This window comes from Dicentrarchus labrax, unplaced genomic scaffold (assembly GCF_905237075.1).
Source record: "Dicentrarchus labrax unplaced genomic scaffold, dlabrax2021, whole genome shotgun sequence".
Taxonomy (NCBI): domain Eukaryota; kingdom Metazoa; phylum Chordata; class Actinopteri; family Moronidae; genus Dicentrarchus; species Dicentrarchus labrax.
Window position 1 is genome coordinate 22,826,702 of NW_026136701.1, and position 24,566 is coordinate 22,851,267.

At 39.1% G+C, this 24,566-nt stretch overlaps 1 protein-coding gene across 8 annotated transcripts in view; it reads right to left on the reverse strand.

Moving 5' to 3' along the window:
• Positions 1 to 24,566, reverse strand: part of LOC127369461 (sodium- and chloride-dependent GABA transporter 3-like) — a 32,711-nt gene that overhangs the window by 7,938 nt on the left and 207 nt on the right. The window contains exons 2-14 of one of the 8 annotated variants that reach the window (XM_051410909.1): positions 24,319 to 24,453; positions 24,077 to 24,214; positions 23,835 to 23,922; positions 23,130 to 23,262; positions 22,912 to 23,046; positions 22,505 to 22,608; positions 22,215 to 22,339; positions 21,377 to 21,489; positions 21,149 to 21,286; positions 20,931 to 21,033; positions 20,521 to 20,621; positions 6,026 to 6,196; positions 5,549 to 5,814 (exon numbers count right to left, since the gene is read on the reverse strand). In XM_051410909.1, the coding sequence (XP_051266869.1) occupies positions 5,707 to 5,814; positions 6,026 to 6,196; positions 20,521 to 20,621; positions 20,931 to 21,033; positions 21,149 to 21,286; positions 21,377 to 21,489; positions 22,215 to 22,339; positions 22,505 to 22,608; positions 22,912 to 23,046; positions 23,130 to 23,262; positions 23,835 to 23,922; positions 24,077 to 24,214; positions 24,319 to 24,453 (1,592 nt within the window). In that variant the 3' untranslated portion in view covers positions 5,549 to 5,706. Of the gene's footprint in view, positions 1 to 5,548; positions 5,815 to 6,025; positions 6,197 to 6,514; positions 6,616 to 11,278; positions 11,393 to 13,608; positions 13,712 to 13,813; positions 13,952 to 19,511; positions 19,821 to 20,031; positions 20,203 to 20,520; positions 20,622 to 20,930; positions 21,034 to 21,148; positions 21,287 to 21,376; positions 21,490 to 22,214; positions 22,340 to 22,504; positions 22,609 to 22,911; positions 23,047 to 23,129; positions 23,263 to 23,834; positions 23,923 to 24,076; positions 24,215 to 24,318; positions 24,454 to 24,566 lie in introns of those variants that run through there. The other 7 variants (XM_051410892.1, XM_051410883.1, XM_051410874.1 and 4 more) reach the window with 7 other exon arrangements.

Genomic DNA, 24,566 nt, shown 5'->3' on the forward strand with positions numbered 1-24,566 from the left:
ACAATTTGATTTGTGTCTGACAAACATCTGTTATTTGTCAAAAAGTAATGTGACAGATGTTATTACATGTGTGTCAACAGTCAATAGAATAAGCATCAGGAAGAAGCAGACTGTCCAGAACTGTGGCAAAGGCATCATAGCTGTTGCTTGAGGGTAAGCAATGAAGGCCAAACCTGGACCTGTGAAGTGAACGAGGAGAAGCAAAAATTATACCTATTCATGTTAGAACATTGTGTTCATCTTTGGATAATTTACTAATTAGGGCCCGAGCACTAACTAGTGCAAAGGCCCTATTGTATTTGTTCGTAGTCTTATTATTATTGTTGGTAAAAGTAAATCTCATTTTTGGATGCCACAACATGTTCTGAATCTCATGAAACGCGGCACACATGTCAGTCATGGCTAAAAATTACATATTCTATGGGTCTCAAGCAGTAGAGCAGAAAATTGGCTCGACAACCCCCTATTGAGCAGCCGCAACGTACACATGTAGATCCAGATGAACAAAAAAGCATCTTGTAGTCCTAGCTCAACCCCAACAGGATTTAGCACGTGTGGTATTTGAACAAACTCCTCCTAGGGAATTTATCGGATAGGCCTCAAATTTGGTCAGTGCAGCCTAAAGACCATCACGATCAAAATCTTGACTTTTCGTCAGAGGACGTTTCCGTGGCATGGTGCCAAATTTCCATGTTTCACCATGAAACAGGAAGTTGTTATAACTTCAGTGTACTTTGTCTAATCTGCACTAAACTTCACAAGTCTGATAAGACTCCAGCTGTGAACACATCTATTTGACAATATTCACTCATACCCATAGCACCCCCTACTGGCAATAGACAATAGACTTAGACTTAGACTTCTCTTTATTGATCACTTTGGGATAACTCCCTCAAGGAAATTGAATTTCCAGCAGTTTACAAAACACTTATATAAACTAAAATAAAAGAGGTATAAAAAAATACAGTATAAGATAAACAATAAACTCTTAGCTAATATAGAAAGTAAACAATAAACAATAAACTCTTAGCAATATATAGAAAGTAGAGATAAGAATAAATTTAAATTAAATTCAAGTAAAATAAAATAAAATAAAATAAATGTAGAGAACTGTATAGAGGATAAATACAGATAAATATATAGGAATGTATATGGCATTGTGTTATTATACACTGGATAAATGACATTAGCAGAAATTAGCAGTTAAATTAAATTATTGCACTTAAGCGGTGGATTAAGTTATTCCACAAGAAAGAAGAAGAGTGTCCAGGTATGTATGAGTAAATTACTATTGCACAGTGAGTGGCTACCACTCCTTCCCTTCTTTCCTCTTTACCCTATTTCCTCCTCCCCCCAAGTGAGGAGTTGTAGAGTATGATGGCATGAGGGACAAAGAAGTTCTTGAGTCTGTTGGTCCTACACTTGGGAAAAAAATGACATGTTTTATACTTTCATGTTCTACTCCTAGCAGGTTGATCAGATCCAGCTGAAATTTGGCCAGAAGACGCAAAACATTGTTGATGGCATGTGATGAATGTGGTGAGTTTTCGTTGAAGGTTGTTTCCATTGCATTGTGTCAGACTTGGAGCCATATCCTAAATCCAACAGGAAGTCGGTTTTATGTCAAATTTTGGCACCATTTCTGCCAATTTCGGGGCTTCTATTTTATTGCACTCCTCCCGAGGAATTAATCAGAATGGCAAGTACACTCTAAAGAAGTTCAAGATGAAAAGTTATACAAATCTTGACATTTGGTCAAACGGTGTGTCCGTGGTGTCCACTCAAAAATCGGTGTTTGGCCATTACAAAGGAAACCCTAGCTCTTAGTTCAGTATCCATTCTGAAAACAGCGTCAAATTTTACATATTTACTATGTATACGTTATTTGCATGAATACATCTGCATGCTAATATTCGCTCATTGCCATAGAACCTCCTACTGTTTAACCCTAAACACAACCCTTACCCTAGTGCTAAACATAACTTCTGTATAGATTCTCCAATTGGCCCCAACCTTCATTAGTTTGATAAGAGCCCTGGTCTGAACACATCCAAGTGCCAACATTCAGTCACTGTCATAGTGCCACCTACTGGCAAGAAGAAGTAAGCCTTGTATGGCGATTGTGATGTGATTTACATGAAATGTTGATGGCTTGGTGTTCCCATGATGTACTAGTGCAGTGTTTCCTGTATGTTGATTTTGGAGTGGCAGCCCGCTGCTGTTAAATATCTGCCGCCACGGTCTCAGAAATGGGGCAGACATACAATGTAGTCACAGTTGCCTTTTAAATGATCCTGCCGACATAATGCACCCCCGTTGGCTGCCGCTCACATTGCAATTTAACAACAAGTAGAACTATTCAGAGGTTATTGGGGCTGTCCAGTTTAACTCCACAATGTTCGCTTTCTTCCAAGTTGACTATTAAACTAACAGCTCCACCAAAAGTCACCGCGGTGGGTCCGTTTTAATTGGACAACGTTCAGCTTGTCAGTTCTCAGCTCTACGTCCTGATATCAAACATCTGAAAGATTAAAACGGTAAATATATTTGTTTGTGTCGCAGCGAAGTGTCACTTATGGAGGGGGGTGGGGTGTTCCGACGGCCCTGCCCCCACTGCTAAAAAAAATCTTACAGGAAACACTGTAGTGTGTAACCCAACCGCAGCACACTCTGGCATGTGCAGAAGCAAGGGCTTGTTCATTGTTGCTTGCAGCTTTAATTAAACATTTAATTTGATGAAATCTTTGAATATACTGTACCTGACTCAGCCACATTGTCGACAGTAACATCCTGTTTTTGAGCCATGAATCCAAGTACAGAGAAGACAACAAATCCAGCAACAAAACTGGTCCCACTGTTCAGCAGACAGAGCCAGAAGCAGTCCCTGGAGGTCACAGAAAGACAAAAGACCCTCGTCAGAGAGAGGACATTCCTACACTTTTAATTAGTCTGTAACTTGTCAAGACCTCCTTCTAAAACCAACCACATGTATTGTCATATCAAAGTTGTAATGTCTTAGATATACCTACTTGTAACAGTTGTTGTTGTACTCATTATAGCTGCCCAGGACATTTAGACTCCCTGTAGTCAGGCTGAAGGAGAAAAATATTTGAGATCCTGCTTCTATCCAGACCTGTAATGTAAGAAAAGTTGATTTCTAGCAGTAATTCTGAGATGCTTGACAAATAGGGGCCCAATTCAGGAGAAGGACTCCTGGTCAGACCCCACATTCCAAGGATTATAATGTAAAGATCACACAACAGAAGGTGGAGGATGTCAAACAAGAGCCAACCAACCATTTAAATTAAGGCCTCAGTGTGTTTAAAATTCTAATTGTAACTTTGGGATCAAGTAAACAGGCCACCTCAAGGTTTGCCAGGCGGTTCAGGTTTGGATACAGGTAGTAGTAGATCCCGTCCCAAGCTCCAGGTAGAGTCAAGCCTCTAATGAGTAGGATCAGGAGCATCACGTAGGGGAACGTGGCTGTGAAATACGCTACCTTAAATTGAAAGAAAATTGTAAAAGGTTATTGATGATTATATGCACCACAGATAGATAAAGATTTAAAATGTTTTCAGAGGACCTTTCCAGAAGATCTGACACCTTTCCAGATACTGAAGTAGCAGAACATCCAGCTGGCCAGAAGACACAAAGCCAGCTCCCATCTCACACTGCCCAGATCCTCAATGCCTCCAGACATGCCCAGCACTCGCCGTCTGAGGGGACGTTTAAGAGATACACATGATATGACAAGAAATTATGATTTATAGACATTATCCATAGGATTTTTCATAATTATATCAGAGGAGAAGTGGATACCTGACTTGGATTATGATTCACTAGGAGTTTAAGCAGTTGTGTGAACATTTCTAAATAGTTTTTCTGAATGTATGAAAACTCACTCCCAGAACTCGGTAGCAGCAGAGGTGGTGTTTGTCAGCACGGTCTGATTTGTCAGAGAATCAAAGATCTAAATACCCATACAGTTCGCTGGTTGAGAGAAGAAAAAAAAAAGTCAGTTTGAGGAACTGCTTTTATACACATTAACACATAGTGTTTTATAGTCTACCGTAACTTTACCTGTATTCCAGGTGTTCTCACAGCTGGCCCAGGGGAGCTGGGATCTGAATGAGAACACCAGGTAGAGGAGAGCCCAGACTTGGATTATAATGTAGTTGAACTCATACAGTTTCATTATAAAATTTCCATATCCAATTCCTAAAAAACAAATGATAAGCAGAGTTAACCATTTTGTTGGGTATACATTTTTTAATTATTGGAGATGGTTTAAATATGTCTGTGAATTATCAGAGTAATCTTTAAATTTTTCAAGTTGGTATTAGTATATTATATTTATATATATATTAATATTTTTTATGCTGAATATATCTGAACACAATCAACTCACCTTGTGCCAGTGGACACATTTTCCTCCAGCAGGTGATGAATCCTTCCTGAGTGTACTGACCAACTGAACTCTCCAGTAGGAACAGAGTTATCCCACACACCACAGCTAACAGACCATATGGCACCAGAAAGGCACCTATAGTTGTATAAAAATTATACAGACGGAATATCTGTTCACATACTAACCATCAATATTAATCTTGTTTTGGTGCGCACCACCCAGAATAATATAACTTTATTAAAAACAAAGTTTATGAAATTCACCTCCACCGTTCTTGTAGCAGAGGTAAGGGAATCTCCACACGTTGCCCAGACCGACTACACTTCCTGCAACAACCAGAATATATTCTCTTTTACTGGCCCACTGTCCTCTGTCTCCAGCCCTCTTCTGTTTTTCTGTTTTTCTTCTTTGTCCGTCCATCTCAAAATCAAGTATGTTATCCGTTGTGTTTCAGTTATAATTCCAAAGTACTGTGAACTGATCTCTGCTGTTTTTATTATGTCTTTTCTTAATTTGACTTTATCCTGCCCTCAGCCTATAAACTATCATAAAATACAAAACCAGTTCCAGTGTGGAGGTGTCTACCGGGCTGTTTGTCAAGAGCCAGGGGGACTTATTGAAGAGTTAGCAATCCTGACTTAATTTGAAATAATACATTTAAATACACAGTATAAGCAAACTGATCTTTGTTGACTTAATTATGTGTCTTTTCTGTCTTTTAATGTCTTGAAGAGCCATGTTGTTCTCTTAGAAATCACATTTGAATATTATAACATTGTTTTCATTAGCTTTATTATGTTGCAAAGACATCCTTTAACAAGAACCGTGTTAAAATGAAGTCTACTCAAACAGTTAATTCAGTTTTATTTAAAGGAAATCCATCATTAGCGCATTTAATTTTAATGGTACCATATTCACTCAGTGATACAGCTTTCTAAACAGGTATTGATGCTTTGCATCATAATTTGAGCTACTAAAAACATCCAAGCCTTGTACCAGACCAGCATGTGAACTATATAAATAGATCAGTGGGTAGGTTCAACCAATACTTGAAAATGTGAGTAAAGTAAAGTGGTAAATAAAGACTCAGACCAAAGTTCAGATTTCGAAAGAAGTATTATAATTATTAATCAGATTGCCCATTAAGTCAAGATTTCAAAACAAACACAAAGAAACCCCCATCACAACTTTCCAGAGCTCAAGATGACAGCTACATACAGCTAGAGCTACACTGATTACAATAAGATTATACACTATGATAGCTGTAATGTTGAGTTAATGTGACTTTGCAGGTCACACTAAGTTGTCACTGCTGACGTCGTCAGTTCAACAGTTGCTCCCTCCTCTCCAATGTTTCTCCTCTGCCAGGCTAGATCTTCAGCAGGACGACAAAGAACAGACAAACGCTGGAGCACAGGAACAAACCAATGAGTATGTTAGTAGTATCGTAATCACAAGGACAATTACAGGAGATTTTAGACCATCTTTTAGATTCTTTGGACCTTTTGATTGACCAATACCAAAAACAAGCTGCAGCTTATTGAGTGATAGAAGGAGACTTTCATTGTCTCAGAAAGGAGAAGCATATTGTTTAGGCTGTAACGGGTGGATACTGACCTGTTTGAAGGTCCCTGCTGTCAAACACATCTGTCCAGCTGCCCACAATGGCACCATGAGAACAGAGGAGAGTGTCATGGTCCATCCTAGTGCGTACGCCCAGTCAGGGTAAGTGTACCAGTCATTAATCTTGAGGTGTTTGTAATCAACCAGGTAGAGGATAAAGGAAATCTGTGAGGGTGTGGAGATGGATTTTGTTAAACATGAACACAATATTGTATTGATGAATTAAGCTGCATCATCTGTACTTGTGGTAGATTGTGCAAAACAAAGTTTGGCAATGTAAAAGTCACATTTACAGACAGTTGGAGTTTGCTGGCCCGTTAAGTCACAATCTATTGAAGCCACACAAATAATGCAGCAAATCCAGCAGCACAAAATCCAGCAGTACTTCTCTGACAAATCTCACTCATATTTACTGAATAAACTGCCAAAGTTAATGAATCAATGTAAAATCTTTGGTAGCAACAAAGAAACTTTCTGACTCACCAATGACAGCAGAGGAATTATGTATTTCCAGCACAGCTTGAAGAAAACAGACGGTCTCTGTCCTGTCATGTCCTCAATGATGTTAGAAAAGCGGTCAGCACCTGATGGAAGTCCAATTTACAGTTATATGTTGTCAAAATGTTAAAATTAAAGAATATGGCTGTTGATATTTTGCATTTTACTAATACTACAAACTCAATTTTTATTAATCTACCAGTGAAAATAGTCCCAAGTGAAATATTTCTTGCAGTTTGACCATTTTTAAAAATTAAACTGGATCTTTTTGAAAGTTTTTTAAAGATTTGTGTCTTCAGTAACAACCAACAGGTTTGGGGCAGAAGAGGTAAGGAAGTGAGAACTGACATAGAGACGGACAAATACTAGTGGGCCAGCCTTATGCTCTAGTAATCTGACTCACCAAAAATCCAGCCCACTGCCAGGCATTCACAAATAGCCATAAAATTCTGACAGACTCTAGTAGAGCCGTAGAAGTCAATGAGTTGGAATATGTAAATTCCTCCCTGAAGCAGGAAGAGACGAGATTTGAAAAAAGACAAGTTGAAATACAGTTTTAAATGAAATGTTACAATATCTAAGTTTTATAAAGAAGGTTTCATGAAGATATTTGTGTTCACCTCAGTAACCAAGGTAAGATGTATGAGGAAGCTGGATACACAGATGATGAGGACAAAGATCTCGTGCCTCACTGGTGCACGAAACCATTTCGGAAACAAATCGCTCACTGTGGTGATAAAACTCTCCACAATCACAAACTGGGGACAAAATAAAACCAACAAACAATTTGATTTGTGTCTGACAAACATCTGTTATTTGTCAAAAAGTAATGTGACAGATGTGATTACATGTGTGTCAACAGTCAGTAGAATAAGCATCAGGAAGAAGCAGACTGTCCAGAACTGTGGCAAAGGCATCATAGCTGTTGCCTGAGGGTAAACAATGAAGGCCAAACCTGGACCTGTCAAGTGAACGAGGAGAATCAAAAAATATACCTATTTATGTTAGAACATTGGATAATTGACTAATTAAACATTGCATTTGATGAAGTCTTTGAATATACCCTACCTGACTCAGCCACAGTGTCAACAGTAACACCCTGTTTGTGAGCCATGAATCCAAGAACAGAGAAAACCACAAATCCAGCAACAAAACTGGTCCCACTGTTCAGCAGACAGAGCCAGAAGCAGTCCCTGGAGGTCAGAGAAAGACAACAGACCCTTATCAGAGAGAGGACCTGCCATCTCTTCTTAATCTTGTCTTTTAATTAGTCTGCAATCTGACAAAATCTTCTTCTAAAACCCGTATCAAAGTTGTGATATTTGGTTCATACGTACTTGTAACAGTTGTTGTTGTACTCATTATAGCTGGCTATGACATTTAGAAACCCGGCAGTCAGACTGTAGGAAAAAAATATTTGAGATCCTGCTTCTATCCACACCTGTAATATAAAAAGATGGTATATTACATACTGTTCAATAACGTTGATAAATCAGGAGGACCCCGAGAGCTAGCCCGCCATTTCCCTGCAGGTGAACCAATCCCAATACACTAAAGTATCGAAATTAAGGCCTCAGTATGCATGAAACAAAATGCATGTCAAATCATCTAACAGTGCCTGAACCCCACTTTCTGATGTTGGAATTGGGGAGGACAACATCCAATAAATTGTGTAACTTTCCAGAGCAGACAATTTGACAACCATGCCCACTTGATGCAGCGTGATTCTAATGTGGTTGTTCCGAACAGCTATGAATACTTTTGCTTTTAGACGAGGTTCGGAGATGTCACATCTCTTATATATTCAAAATTATATTACCTTTTCTTGATAACCAAGTAATTCTAATGCTGGGATCAAGTAAACAGACCACCTCAAGGTTTGCCAGGCGGTTCAGGTTTGGATACAGGTAGTAGTAGATCCCGTCCCAAGCTCCAGGTAGAGTCAATCCTCTAATGAGTAGGATCAGGAGCGTCACGTAGGGGAAAGTGGCTGTGAAATATGCTACCTTAAATGAAAATGTTAAGACAAAGGTTATTGATGATTATATGCACCACAGATAGATAAAGATTTAAAATGTTTCCACAGGACCTTTCCAGAAGATCTGACACCTTTCCAGATACTGAAGTAGCAGAACATCCAGCAGGCCAGAAGACACAAAGCCAGCTCCCATCTCACACTGCCCAGATCCTCAATGCCTCCAGACATACCCAGCACCCGCCGTCTGAGACAGAGGGGAAATCCAACAGGTAGACGTGATTTGACCCAAATTGCTGAAGAGATGCATCAGAGAGCAACTGCCATTGTGAATTATAACCAATAGCAAACAGATCAACACCAGAGAGTCCTTGAAATGTTTCATGTTCTTGTTCCGAGTACATAAACTTTTAGAAACCTTTAACTCCAAGTACTTGAAGAATCAGAACAAGTGAATAACATGAAAACAGAATGAGAACCAACATTAACAGTAATACAAACATATACATTTAATTTATAAAAAAAAAAAGAAGTTACACTCACTCCCAGAACTCAGTTGCAGCAGAAGTGGTGTTGGTCTGATTTGCTGTCACATTAGATGAATTGAAAGTCTGAAGACCAAGACAGTTAGCTGGGTTTGGGAACAAACAAATGTTTCATTGAGGGTGAAGTCAACTGAATGCTGAGAATTGTAGGGATGATGTGAAGTTGTTTGTGTGTTAACCTGGCAACCTGGTGGCTTATCGTCACTGGTGGAATATACAGATCCTTTACTTAAGAAAAAGTACCACACCAAATTCTCAAATTAGTGAGAAATGCAGTTAAAATTGCCCAGAGCCCAAAGAGACACCTTCACAATGCTTGTTGTATCCAAGCAAGAGTCCAAACCTCAAAAGTATTTAAAGAAAAATGTGCAAATTTTCACATTTGTGAAGCTGGAGCCGTGAAATGTTTATACATGGGAAATTACATTTGACAATAACCAAATAATTAGTTTTCTGTCAATCAGCTAATCGATTCAGCTACACTTCTGTATAAGTTACAGTTGGTTGTGTATCCAACTTAAATACTTAAAGGTCTCTCTTTCTTAAAAGTCTTACCTGTATTCCAGGTGTTCTCACAGCTGGCCCAGGGGAGCTGAGATCTGAATGAGAACACCAGGTAGAGGAGAGCCCAGACTTCAATTAAAATATAGATGAAGAAACAGAGTGTAATCATCAGTTGTCCATATCCAATTCCTGCAATAGAAATACAGAACACAGTTCAGCTCCTGTTGAAGAATAAAACATTGGCAAAACAGCTTGAATCATTTTTGGAGAAAAATGTCCTCATGTATAAACCGTGATTTGGGCTTCCACCTGTTGACTGCACATTTTGGATTCAACTCACCTTGCATCAGTGGACACATTTTCCTCCAAGATGTGATGAATCCTTCCTGAGTGTACTGACCTACTGAAGCCTCCAGTAGGAACAGAGGTATCCCACACACCACAGCTAGCAGACCATACGGCACCAGAAAGGCACCTATAGATATTAGGAACATATTTGCCCGTGATGATGACAGATTAGTTCAGTGATATTCTTTCTCCAATCATCAATATTGCTTTCAGTGCCCTAGACCGTTAATAATGCAACTCATTCACTAAAACGAGAGTTTATAATATTCACCTCCACCGTTCTTGTAGCAGAGGTAAGGAAATCTCCACACGTTGCCCAGACCGACCACATTTCCTGACATAACCAGAACATATTCTCTTTTACTGGCCCACTGTCCTCTGTCTCCAGCACTCTTCTGATTTTCTGTTTTTCTTCTTTGTCTGTTCATCTCAAGATCAAGTATGTTCTCTGTTGTGTTTCAGTTATAATTCCAAAATGCTGCAAACTGATCTCTGCTGCTTTTATTATGTGTATTTTCTTAATTTGACTTTATCCTGCCCTCAGTCTATAAACTATCCTAAAATACGAAACAAGTTCCAGTGTGGAGGTGTTACCTTGCTGTTTGTCAAGAGCCAGGAGGACTTATTAAAGAGTCACTAATCCTGACTTAATTTGAAAGAATACATTTAAATACACAGTATAAGCAAACTGATATTTGTTGATTTAATTATGTATCTTTTCTTAATGTCACTACATCCTGGTCCGAACTCTCTTGTGTTTTGTTGTGTTTTTGGGTTTTTAACCCCGAGGAGCTCTTGAAGAGCCATTTTGTTCCTCTTATACAACCCTCTCTCCTATAAATTACATTTGTATCTTATCACATTGTTTTCATAAGCTTTGTTATGGTGCAAAGATATCCTTGTAACAAGAACCCTCTTAAACTGAAGTCTACTCAAACAGTTAATTCAGTTTTATTTAAATGAAATCAATAATTAGCACATTGAATCTTAATGGTGTCATATTCACCCAGTGATACAGCTTTCTAAACAGGTATTGATGCTTTGCATCATAATTTGAGATACTAAGAGCAAGTGTAATTTTAACAATCCAAGCCTTGTATCAGACCAAAACTCTATAAGTAGTTCAGTGGGTAGGTTCAACCAATACTTTGAAATGTGAGTAGTAAATAAAGACCCAGACCAAAGTGCAGATTTGGAAAGAAGTATTCTTATTCATCAGGTTGCCCATTAAGTCAAGATGTCAAAACAAACACAGAGAAACACCCATCGCAACTTTCCAGAGCTCAAGTTGACAGCTACATACAGCTAGAGCTACATTGATTACAATAAGATTATACACTATGATAGCTGTGATGTTCAGTTAATGTGACTTTGCAGGTCACACTAAGTTGTCACTGCTGACGTCGTCAGTTCAACAGTTGCTCCCTCCTCTCCAATGTTTCTCCTCTGCCAGGCTAGATCTTCAGCAGGACGACAAAGAACGGACAAACGCTGGAGCACAGGAACAAACCAATGAGTACGTTTACATAGTATCATAATCATTAGGACAATTACAGGAGACATTTTAGATTATCTTTTAGATTCTTTGGACCTGTTGATTGACTAATACCAAAAACAAGCTGCACATGCAGCTTATTGAGTGATAGAAGAAGACTTTCATTGTCTTAGAAAAGAGAAGCATATTGTTTAGGCTGTAACAGATGGACACTGACCTGTCTGAAGGTCCCTGCTGTCAAACACATCTGTCCAGCTGCCCACAGTGGCACCATGAGAACAGAGGAGAGTGTCATGGTCCATCCTAGTGCGTACGCCCAGTCAGGGTAAGTGTACCAGTCATTAATCTTGAGGTGTTTGTAATCAACCAGGTAGATGATGAAGGAAATCTGTGAGGGTGTGGAGATGGATTTTGTTAAACATAAACATGATATTATGTTTGTCATGGCTCTGCTCCCTTTGCTCCTCCCCCTTCTCTGTGTGTGCCTGATGAGGGTGTGGCCTCCAATCACCTCACCTGTGCTCTGCCTCACCTGCTCCCTATCACCTCATAAGTCTCAGCCCTCAAGTACCCCGGTGTCCTTTTGCTTGGTGCCAGATTGTTTGTTCTGCAGACTTGGTGGTACACTCTTGGCTCCACTCAGTGAGTAGCTGGCTCCTTAGTGTTTTTCCCTGTTCCTGCCCTCCTGTCTGATCCCTGTATCTCCAGAGTTCCAGGGATTCCACCTCTTCAGTGTGTTCAGAGATCCTATCTCTCCGCAGTCTCAGGGATCCAACCTCTCCAGAGTTTCCGGAATCCGACCTCTTCAGGGTTCCAGGGATCCTTCCCGTGTAGACCAGGTTCCAGGGTCAGCTCTCTAGTGCCTCCGGATCTTCGTAACCCCCGCCAGTTCTCCAGTCTACCCGTGCCGTTCGGGTCCCAGAGTCAGCTCTCCAGTGTTTCCGTGTCTCTGGTCTGCCTGCTGATTCTCCGGCCCGCTCCTGCTGAGGCCGCCCCTCATCTGCCCCAGTGTGTGTGTGTGTGTGTGTGTGTGTGTGTGTGTGAAATAAAGCCCCATCTAAACCATCCATCTTGTCTGTGTGTCTGCTCCTGGGTCCAACCTAAACACTACACGTCACAATGTTGATGAATTCAGTTACATCATCTGTACTTGTGGTAGATGGTGCAAAATATAGTTTTGGCACTATAAAAGTCACAGATAAGTTAAGCCAAGAATTAATTATGCTGGAAGGTGAAAATGTAAAATTAACACAAATAATCAAGAAAATCAGGCAGTACTGCTTTGATTAATCTTACTCAAATTCTCCAAACAAAAGTTAATGAAGGAATGTAAAACCATTGGTAGCCACTAAGAAACTTTCTGACTCACCAGTGACAGCAGAGGAATTATGTATTTCCAGCACAGTTTGATGAAAACAGACGGTCTCTGTCCTGTCATATCCTCAATGATGTTAGAGAACTGGTCAGCACCTGAAATCCAAATTCTCAATTTAGTCACTATTTGAAATGTGCAGCAAAATACAGAGACAAGAATGTCAGAAATTGAGAAATTTCCCTTTAGGCACAGAAATTATTAGTTCACCATATTGCCACAATTGCATAAATTTAAAGAACAAGGCTGGTGTTATTTTATATTTTTATTAAAGGACCAGTTTGTAGGATTTAGTGACATCTGTCCCCCATCTGAAGCTATAGATAAAAACGTCTCATTCTAGGGTAACAAAAATAAAAAAGGATTCCTATATTAAGGTGGTTATACACAAATAAAAACATACCTATGAATATTAGATTTCATTTCTGCCAATAAATCCTCCTAAATGTTACACACATAACCTTTACTAAATAAATTCCATGAAAAGACCGAAATGTGTATTAATCCACCACTGAAAATAGTCCCTAACAAATGTACTATTTCTTCCAGTTTGATTAATGTTGACTAAAAGCTATGGTGCACAGGTGTTTTAGGAAATTATCGAGCCTTTTTTTAAAATGAATCTAGATATTTCTGACAGTTGTTTAAAAATGTAGGCTTCAGTAACAACCAGCATGGGCTTGGGGTGAAAATTTGATTTAGATTTTTATTTGACTTAATTCAGAAAATCATAGACAGCCAAGTGAGAACCTACTGAGAGATGAACTAATCCATTGTTGGTTTTGGCCTTTTAATAGGATTCAATAGCAACATTATAAATGTATAAGTAATCTGACTCACCAAAAATCCAGCCCACTGCCAGGCATTCACAAATAGCAATAAAATTCTGACAGACTCTGGTAGAGCCGTAGAAGTCAATGAGTTGGAATATGTAAATTCCTCCCTGAAGCAGGAAGAGAAGAGATTTTAATAAACATTTGAATGAAATGTTACTATATCTAAATTAGTATTAAAAAGAAGGTTTCATTAAGATATTTGTGTTCACCTCAGTAACCAGGGTAAGATGTATGAGGAAGCTGGATACACAGATGATGAGGACAAAGATCTCGTGCCTCACTGGTGCACGAAACCATTTCGGAAACAAATCGCTCACTGTGGTGATAGAACTCTCCACAATCACAAACTGCGGACAAAATAAAACCAACAAACAATTTGATTTGTGTCTGACAAACATCTGTTATTTGTCAAAAAGTAATGTGACAGATGTTATTACATGTGTGTCAACAGTCAATAGAATAAGCATCAGGAAGAAGCAGACTGTCCAGAACTGTGGCAAAGGCATCATAGCTGTTGCTTGAGGGTAAGCAATGAAGGCCAAACCTGGACCTGTGAAGTGAACGAGGAGAAGCAAAAATTATACCTATTCATGTTAGAACATTGTGTTCATCTTTGGATAATTTACTAATTAGGGCCCGAGCACTAACTAGTGCAAAGGCCCTATTGTATTTGTTCGTAGTCTTATTATTATTGTTGGTAAAAGTAAATCTCATTTTTGGATGCCACAACATGTTCTGAATCTCATGAAACGCGGCACACATGTCAGTCATGGCTAAAAATTACATATTCTATGGGTCTCAAGCAGTAGAGCAGAAAATTGGCTCGACAACCCCCTATTGAGCAGCCGCAACGTACACATGTAGATCCAGATGAACAAAAAAGCATCTTGTAGTCCTAGCTCAACCCCAACAGGATTTAGCACGTGTGGTATTTGAACAAACTCCTCCTAGGGAATTTATCGGATAGGCCTCAAATTTGGTCAGTGCAGCCTAAAGACCATCACGATCAAAATCTTGACTTTTCGTCAGAGGACGTTTCCGTGGCATGGTGCCAAATTTCCATGTTTCACCATGAAACAGGAAGTTGTTATAACTTCAGTGTACTTTGTCTAATCTGCACTAAACTTCACAAGTCTGATAAGACTCCAGCTGTGAACACATCTATTTGACAATATTCACTCATACCCATAGCACCCCCTACTGGCAATAGACAATAGACTTAGACTTAGACTTCTCTTTATTGATCACTTTGGGATAACTCCCTCAAGGAAATTGAATTTCCAGCAGTTTACAAAACACTTATATAAACTAAAATAAAAGAGGTATAAAAAAATACAGTATAAGATAAACAATAAACTCTTAGCTAATATAGAAAGTAAACAATAAACAATAAACTCTTAGCAATATATAGAAAGTAGAGATAAGAATAAATTTAAATTAAATTCAAGTAAAATAAAATAAAATAAAATAAATGTAGAGAACTGTATAGAGGATAAATACAGATAAATATATAGGAATGTATATGGCATTGTGTTATTATACACTGGATAAATGACATTAGCAGAAATTAGCAGTTAAATTAAATTATTGCACTTAAGCGGTGGATTAAGTTATTCCACAAGAAAGAAGAAGAGTGTCCAGGTATGTATGAGTAAATTACTATTGCACAGTGAGTGGCTACCACTCCTTCCCTTCTTTCCTCTTTACCCTATTTCCTCCTCCCCCCAAGTGAGGAGTTGTAGAGTATGATGGCATGAGGGACAAAGAAGTTCTTGAGTCTGTTGGTCCTACACTTGGGAAAAAAATGACATGTTTTATACTTTCATGTTCTACTCCTAGCAGGTTGATCAGATCCAGCTGAAATTTGGCCAGAAGACGCAAAACATTGTTGATGGCATGTGATGAATGTGGTGAGTTTTCGTTGAAGGTTGTTTCCATTGCATTGTGTCAGACTTGGAGCCATATCCTAAATCCAACAGGAAGTCGGTTTTATGCCAAATTTTGGCACCATTTCTGCCAATTTCGGGGCTTCTATTTTATTGCACTCCTCCCGAGGAATTAATCAGAATGGCAAGTACACTCTAAAGAAGTTCAAGATGAAAAGTTATACAAATCTTGACATTTGGTCAAACGGTGTGTCCGTGGTGTCCACTCAAAAATTGGTGTTTGGCCATTACAAAGGAAACCCTAGCTCTTAGTTCAGTATCCATTCTGAAAACAGCGTCAAACTTTACATATTTACTATGTATATGTTATTTGCAGGAATACATCTACATGCTAATATTCGCTCATTGCCATAGAACCTCTTACTGTTTAACTCTAAACACAACCCTTACCCTAGTGCTAAACATAACTTCTGTATAGATTCTCCATTTGGCCCCAACCTTCATTAGTTTGATAAGAGCCCTGGTCTGAACACATCCAAGTGCCAACATTCAGTCACTGTCATAGTGCCACCTACTGGCAAGAAGAAGTAAGCCTTGTATGGCGATTGTGATGTGATTTACATGAAATTTTGATGGCTTGGTGTTCCCATGATGTACTAGTGCAGTGTTTCCTGTATGTTGATTTTGGAGTGGCAGCCCGCTGCTGTTAAATATCTGCCGCCACGGTCTCAGAAATGGGGCAGACATACAATGTAGTCACGGTTGCCTTTTAAATGATCCTGCCGACATAATGCACCCCCGTTGGCTGCCGCTCACATTGCAATTTAACAACAAGTAGAACTATTCAGAGGTTATTGGGGCTGTCCAGTTTAACTCCACATACTGTTGTGTTGATGTAGCTTATTGTCAAAATGTTCGCTTTCTTCCAAGTTGACTATTAAACTAACAGCTCCACCAAAAGTCACCGCGGTGGGTCCGTTTTAATTGGACAACGTTCAGCTTGTCAGTTCTCAGCTCTACGTCCTGATATCAAACATCTGGAAAGATTAAAACGGTAAATATATTTGTTTGTGTCGCAGCGAAGTGTCACTTATGGAGGGGGGTGGGGTGTTCCGACGGCCCTGCCCCCACTGCTAAAAAAAATCTTACAGGAAACACTGTAGTGTGTAACCCAACCGCAGCACACTCTGGCATGTGCAGAAGCAAGGGCTTGTTCATTGTTGCTTGCAGCTTTAATTAAACATTTAATTTGATGAAATCTTTGAATATACTGTACCTGACTCAGCCACATTGTCGACAGTAACATCCTGTTTTTGAGCCATGAATCCAAGTACAGAGAAGACAACAAATCCAGCAACAAAACTGGTCCCACTGTTCAGCAGACAGAGCCAGAAGCAGTCCCTGGAGGTCACAGAAAGACAAAAGACCCTCGTCAGAGAGAGGACATTCCTACACTTTTAATTAGTCTGTAACTTGTCAAGACCTCCTTCTAAAACCAGCCACATGTATTGTCATATCAAAGTTGTAATGTCTTAGATATACCTACTTGTAACAGTTGTTGTTGTACTCATTATAGCTGCCCAGGACATTTAGACTCCCTGTAGTCAGGCTGAAGGAGAAAAATATTTGAGATCCTGCTTCTATCCAGACCTGTAATGTAAGAAAAGTTGATTTCTAGCAGTAATTCTGAGATGCTTGACAAATAGGGGCCCAATTCAGGAGAAGGACTCCTGGTCAGACCCCACATTCCAAGGATTATAATGTAAAGATCACACAACAGAAGGTGGAGGATGTCAAACAAGAGCCAACCAACCATTTAAATTAAGGCCTCAGTGTGTTTAAAATTCTAATTGTAACTTTGGGATCAAGTAAACAGGCCACCTCAAGGTTTGCCAGGCGGTTCAGGTTTGGATACAGGTAGTAGTAGATCCCGTCCCAAGCTCCAGGTAGAGTCAAGCCTCTAATGAGTAGGATCAGGAGCATCACGTAGGGGAACGTGGCTGTGAAATACGCTACCTTAAATTGAAAGAAAATTGTAAAAGGTTATTGATGATTATATGCACCACAGATAGATAAAGATTTAAAATGTTTTCAGAGGACCTTTCCAGAAGATCTGACACCTTTCCAGATACTGAAGTAGCAGAACATCCAGCTGGCCAGAAGACACAAAGCCAGCTCCCATCTCACACTGCCCAGATCCTCAATGCCTCCAGACATGCCCAGCACTCGCCGTCTGAGGGGACGTTTAAGAGATACACATGATATGACAAGAAATTATGATTTATAGACATTATCCATAGGATTTTTCATAATTATATCAGAGGAGAAGTGGATACCTGACTTGGATTATGATTCACTAGGAGTTTAAGCAGTTGTGTGAACATTTCTAAATAGTTTTTCTGAATGTATGAAAACTCACTCCCAGAACTCGGTAGCAGCAGAGGTGGTGTTTGTCAGCACGGTCTGATTTGTCAGAGAATCAAAGATCTAAATACCCATACAGTTCGCTGGTTGAGAGAAGAGAAAAAAAAAGTCAGTTTGAGGAACTGCTTTTATACACATTAACACATAGTGTTTTATAGTCTACCGTAACTTTACCTGTATTCCAGGTGTTCTCACAGCTGGCCCAGGGGAGCTGGGATCTGAATGAGAACACCAGGTAGAGGAGAGCCCAGACTTGGATTATAATGTAGTTGAACTCATACAGTTTCATTATAAAATTTCCATATCCAATTCCTAAAAAACAAATGATAAGCAGAGTTAACCATTTTGTTGGGTATACATTTTTAATTATTGGAGATGGTTTAAATATGTCTGTGAATTATCAGAGTAATCTTTAAATTTTTCAAGTTGGTATTAGTATATTATATTTATATATATATTAATATTTTTTATGCTGAATATATCTGAACACAATCAACTCACCTTGTGCCAGTGGACACATTTTCCTCCAGCAGGTGATGAATCCTTCCTGAGTGTACTGACCAACTGAACTCTCCAGTAGGAACAGAGGTATCCCACACACCACAGCTAACAGACCATATGGCACCAGAAAGGCACCTATAGTTGTATAAAAATGATACAGACGGAATATCTGTTCACATACTAACCATCAATATTAATCTTGTTTTGGTGCACACCACCCAGAATAATATAACTTTATTAAAAACAAAGTTTATGAAATTCACCTCCACCGTTCTTGTAGCAGAGGTAAGGGAATCTCCACACGTTGCCCAGACCGACTACACTTCCTGCAACAACCAGAATATATTCTCTTTTACTGGCCCACTGTCCTCTGTCTCCAGCCCTCTTCTGTTTTTCTGTTTTTCTTCTTTGTCCGTCCATCTCAAAATCAAGTATGTTATCGTTGTGTTTCAGTTATAATTCCAAAGTACTGTGAACTGATCTCTGCTGTTTTTATTATGTCTTTTCTTAATTTGACTTTATCCTGCCCTCAGCCTATAAACTATCATAAAATACAAAACCAGTTCCAGTGTGGAGGTGTCTACCGGGCTGTTTGTCAAGAGCCAGGGGGACTTATTGAAGAGTTAGCAATCCTGACTTAATTTGAAATAATACATTTAAATACACAGTATAAGCAAACTCATCTTTGTTGACTTAATTATGTGTCTTTTCTGTCTTTTAATGTCTTGAAGAGCCATGTTGTTCTCTTAGAAATCACATTTGAATATTATAACATTGTTTTCATTAGCTTTATTATGTTGCAAAGACATCCTTTAACAAGAACCGTGTTAAAATGAAGTCTACTCAAACAGTTAATTCAGTTTTATTTAAAGGAAATCCATCATTAGCGCATTTAATTTTAATGGTACCATATTCACTCAGTGATACAGCTTTCTAAACAGGTATTGATGCTTTGCATCATAATTTGAGCTACTAAAAACATCCAAGCCTTGTACCAGACCAGCATGTGAACTATATAAATAGATCAGTGGGTGGGTTCAACCAATACTTGAAAATGTGAGTAAAGTAAAGTGGTAAATAAAGACTCAGACCAAAGTTCAGATTTGGAAAGAAGTATTATAATTATTAATCAGATTGCCCATTAAGTCAAGATTTCAAAACAAACACAAAGAAACCCCCATCACAACTTTCCAGAGCTCAAGATGACAGCTACATACAGCTAGAGCTACACTGATTACAATAAGATTATACACTATGATAGCTGTAATGTTGAGTTAATGTGACTTTGCAGGTCACACTAAGTTGTCACTGCTGACGTCGTCAGTTCAACAGTTGCTCCCTCCTCTCCAATGTTTCTCCTCTGCCAGGCTAGATCTTCAGCAGGACGACAAAGAACGGACAAACGCTGGAGCACAGGAACAAACCAATGAGTACGTTAGTAGTATTGTAATCACAAGGACAATTACAGGAGATTTTAGACCATCTTTTAGATTCTTTGGACCTGTTGATTGACCAATACCAAAAACAAGCTGCAGCTTATTGAGTGATAAAAGGAGACTTTCATTGTCTTAGAAAAGAGAAGCATATTATTTAGGCTGTAACAGATGGATACTGACCTGTTTGAAGGTCCCTGCTGTCAAACACATCTGTCCAGCTGCCCACAGTGGCACCATGAGAACAGAGGAGAGTGTCATGGTCCATCCTAGTGCGTAAGCCCAGTCAGGGTAAGTGTACCAGTCATTAATCTTGAGGTGTTTGTAATCAACCAGGTAGAGGATAAAGGAAATCTGTGAGGGTGTGGAGATGGTTTTTGTTAAACATGAACACAATATTGTATTGATGAATTAAGCTGCATCATCTGTACTTGTGGTAGATTGTGCAAAACATAGTTTGGCAATGTAAAAGTCACATTTACAGACAGTTGGAGTTTGCTGGCCGGTTAAGTCACAATCTATTGAAGCCACACAAATAATGCAGCAAATCCAGCAGCACAAAATCCAGCAGTACTTCTCTGACAAATCTCATTCATATTTACTGAATAAACTGCCAAAGTTAATGAATCAATGTAAAATCTTTGGTAGCAACAAAGAAACTTTCTGACTCACCAATGACAGCAGAGGAATGATGTATTTCCAGCACAGCTTGAAGAAAACAGACGGTCTCTGTCCTGTCATGTCCTCAATGATGTTAGAAAAGCGGTCAGCACCTGATGGAAGTCCAATTTACAGTTATATGTTGTCAAAATGTTAAAATTAAACAATATGGCTGTTGATATTTTGCATTTTACTAATACTACAAACTCAATTTTTATTAATCTACCAGTGAAAATAGTCCCAAGTGAAATATTTCTTGCAGTTTGACCATTTTTAAAATTTAAACTGGATCTTTTTTAAAGTTTTTTAAAGATTTGTGTCTTCAGTACCAACCAACAGGTTTGGGGCAGAAGAGGTTTGGAAGTGAGAACTGACATAAAACGGACAAATACTAGTGGACCAGCCTTAGTAATCTGACTCACCAAAAATCCAGCCCACTGCCAGGCATTCACAAATAGCCATAAAATTCTGACAGACTCTGGTAGAGCCGTAGAAGTCAATGAGTTGGAATATGTAAATTCCTCCCTGAAGCAGGAAGAGACGAGATTTGAAAAAAAGACAAGTTGAAATACAGTTTTAAATGAAATGTTACAATATCTAAGTTTTATAAAGAAGGTTTCATGAAGATATCTGTGTTCACCTCAGTAACCAGGGTAAGATGTATGAGGAAGCTGGATACACAGATGATGAGGACAAAGATCTCGTGCCTCACTGGTGCACGAAACCATTTGGGAAACAAATCGCTCACTGTGGTGATAAAACTCTCCACAATCACAAACTGGGGACAAAATAAAACCAACAAACAATTTGATTTGTGTCTGACAAATATCTGTTATTTGTCAAAAAGTAATGTGACAGATGTTATTACATGTGTGTCAACAGTCAGTAGAATAAGCATCAGGAAGAAGCAGACTGTCCAGAACTGTGGCAAAGGCATCATAGCTGTTGCTTGAGGGTAAACAATGAAAGCCAAACCTGGACCTGTGAAGTGAACGAGGAGAAGCAAAAATTATACCTATTCATGTTAGAACATTGTGTTCAACTTTGGATAATTTACTAATTAGGGCCCGAGCACTAACTAGTGCAAAGGCCCTATTGTATTTGTTCGTAGTCTTATTATTATTGTTGGTAAAAGTAAATCTCATTTTTGGATGCCACAACATGTTCTGAATCTCATGAAACGCAGCACATATGTCAGTCATGGCTAAAAATTATGTATTCTATGGGTCTCAAACGGAAGCGAAGAAAACTGGCTCGACAACCCCCTATTGAGCAGCCTCAATGGTTAAATATGTTATTTGCATGAATACATCTACATGCCAGTATTCGCTCATTGCTATAGCACCTCCTACTGTCTAACCCTAAACACAACCCTAACCTAAACCCTAGTGCTAAACCTAACTTCAGTTTAGATTCTCCATTTGGCTCCAACCTTCATAAGTTTGATAAGAGCCCTGGTCTGAACACATCAAAGTGCCGACATTCAAACATTATCATAGCGCCGCCTGCTGGCAAGAAGACGTAAGCCTTGTATGCGATTGTGATGTGATTTACATGAAATTTTGATGGCTTGGTGTTTGCATGATGTACTGGTGTGTAACCCGACTGCAGCAAACTCTGGCATGTGCAGAATCAAGGGCTTGTTCATCCTTGCTTGCAGCTTTAATTAAACATTTAATTTGATGAAGTCTTTGAATATACTGTACCTGACTCAGCCACATTGTCGACAGTAACACCCTGTTCGTGAGCCATGAATCCAAGAACAGAGAAGACAACAAATCCAGCAACAAAACTGGTCCCACTGTTCAGCAGACAGAGACAGAAACAGTCCCTGGGGGCCACAGGAAGACAACAGACCCTTGTCAGAGAGAGGACATTCCTACAGATACTTGCAAAATGTGTTTCTTTTAATTAGTCTGTAACTTGTCTAAACCTTTTTCTAAAACCAACCATATGTATTGTCATTTCAAAGTTGGAATATCTTAAATATACCTACTTGTAACAGTTGTTGTTGTACTCATTATAGCTGCCCAGGACATTTAGACTCCCTGCAGTCAGGCTGAAGGAAAACAATATTTGAGATCCTGCTTCTATCCAGACCTGTAAGAAAAGGGGATTTCTAGGAGTAATTCTAAAAGGCTTGATAAATAGCGGGCCCTAATCAGGAGAAGGACTCCTGGTCAGACACCACAATGAAGGATTATAATGTAAAGCTCCCACAACAGAAGGTGAATGATTCAGATTCAGAATGGAGGACCCAACAATGGAAAGATTGAACAGAAATGAAGAGATCACACAACAGAAGGTGGATGATGTCAACCAAGCGCCAGCCAACCATTTAAATTACGGCCTCAGTGTGCTTAAAGTTTTAATTCTAACTTTAGGATTAAGTAAACAGGCCACCTCAAGGTTTGCCAGGCGGGTCAGGTCTGGATACAGGTAGTAGTAGATCCCATCCCAAGCTCCAGGTAGAGTCAAACCTCTAATGAGTAGGATCAGGAGCATCACGTAGGGGAACGGGGCTGTGAAATACGCTACCTTAAATGAAAATGTCAAGAGAAAGGTTATTGATAATTATATGCACCACAGATAGATAAAGATTTTAAATGTTTCCACAGGACCTTTCCAGAGGACCTGACACCTTTCCAGATACTAAAGTAGCAGAAAATCCAGCTGGCCAGAAGACACAAAGCCAGCTCCCATTTCACACTGCCCAGATCCTCAATGCCTCCAGACATGCCGAGCACTCGCCGTCTGTGGGGAAGTTTAAGAGATATACATGATATGACTAGAAATCGTGATTTCTCTCAGAATCAGAATTAGGTTTATTGCCAAGTAAGTTTTTACACATACAAGGAATTTGTCTAGGTGCATTGGTGCATAAATTATACTAATCACACAAAAATAAAGTACTTCAAAAATATAAATAAAGATAAGAAATAAGAAAAACTGTACAGGAAACGGGAGTGCATTAATGTAATGAATATATACAGGGTGGGTTTAAGAGTCAGTGTCAGTGGGGTTCCGGACCTTGTTAATGAGGCCAGCTGCAGACAGAAAGAAACTGTTCTTGTAGCGAGAGGTTTTGGTCCTGATGGACCGCAGCCTCACTCTCATTCAATTTCAAAACTCAAAGAAAAACAGCATGGATTTCTTTACTTATACAAGGTGTCACTGTTACAGTAATTCAAAGCTGAGAATTACATGTTGCATCAAAAAGCCTTTTTGAGGAAGGTTTAAAACGTGGTTAAAGGTGTTATACAGTGAGATATAGGGTCACTTGGATGTCATCGTTGGTTATTAAAAGAAAATTAATTTAAACTCACTCCCAGAACTCGGTAGCAGCAGAGGTGGTGTTTATCAGCACAGTCTGATTTGTCAGAGAATCAAACATCTGAATACCCATACAATTCGCTGGTTGAGAGAATAAACAAAAGATAATAGTCAGTTTGAGGAACTACTTTTATACACATTAACACACAAAGGTCTTCGGACTGTGATAGTATTACAGAACTTTTTTGCAAGGTTTAAACATTAAAGTAAATTCTGTAGTCTACCGTAACTTTACCTGTATTCCAGGTGTTCTCACAGCTGGCCCAGGGGAGCTGGGATCTGAACGAGAACACCAGGTAGAGGAGAGCCCAGACTTGGATTATAATGTAGCTGAAGTCATACAGTTTCATTATAATATTTCCATATCCAATTCCTTAAAAACAAATAAATGTAGTTTACCTTTTTGTAGGGTTATACATTTTTAAATCTCTGGAGATTCATTTTATGTTGACTATATCTCATCACACATCAACTCACCTTGTGCCAGTGGACACATTTTCCTCCAGCAGGTGATGAATCCTTCCTGAGTGTACTGACCAACTGAACTCTCCAGTAGGAACAGAGGTATCCCAACCACCACAGCTAGCAGACCATACGGTACCAGAAAGGCACCTATAGGTGTACATAATACAAACATGAATGCCCATGGCAATGACAGTTAAATATCTTTTCACTTACAAATCATCAATACAGTATTTTAGTGCACTACACCCTTAATAATGCAA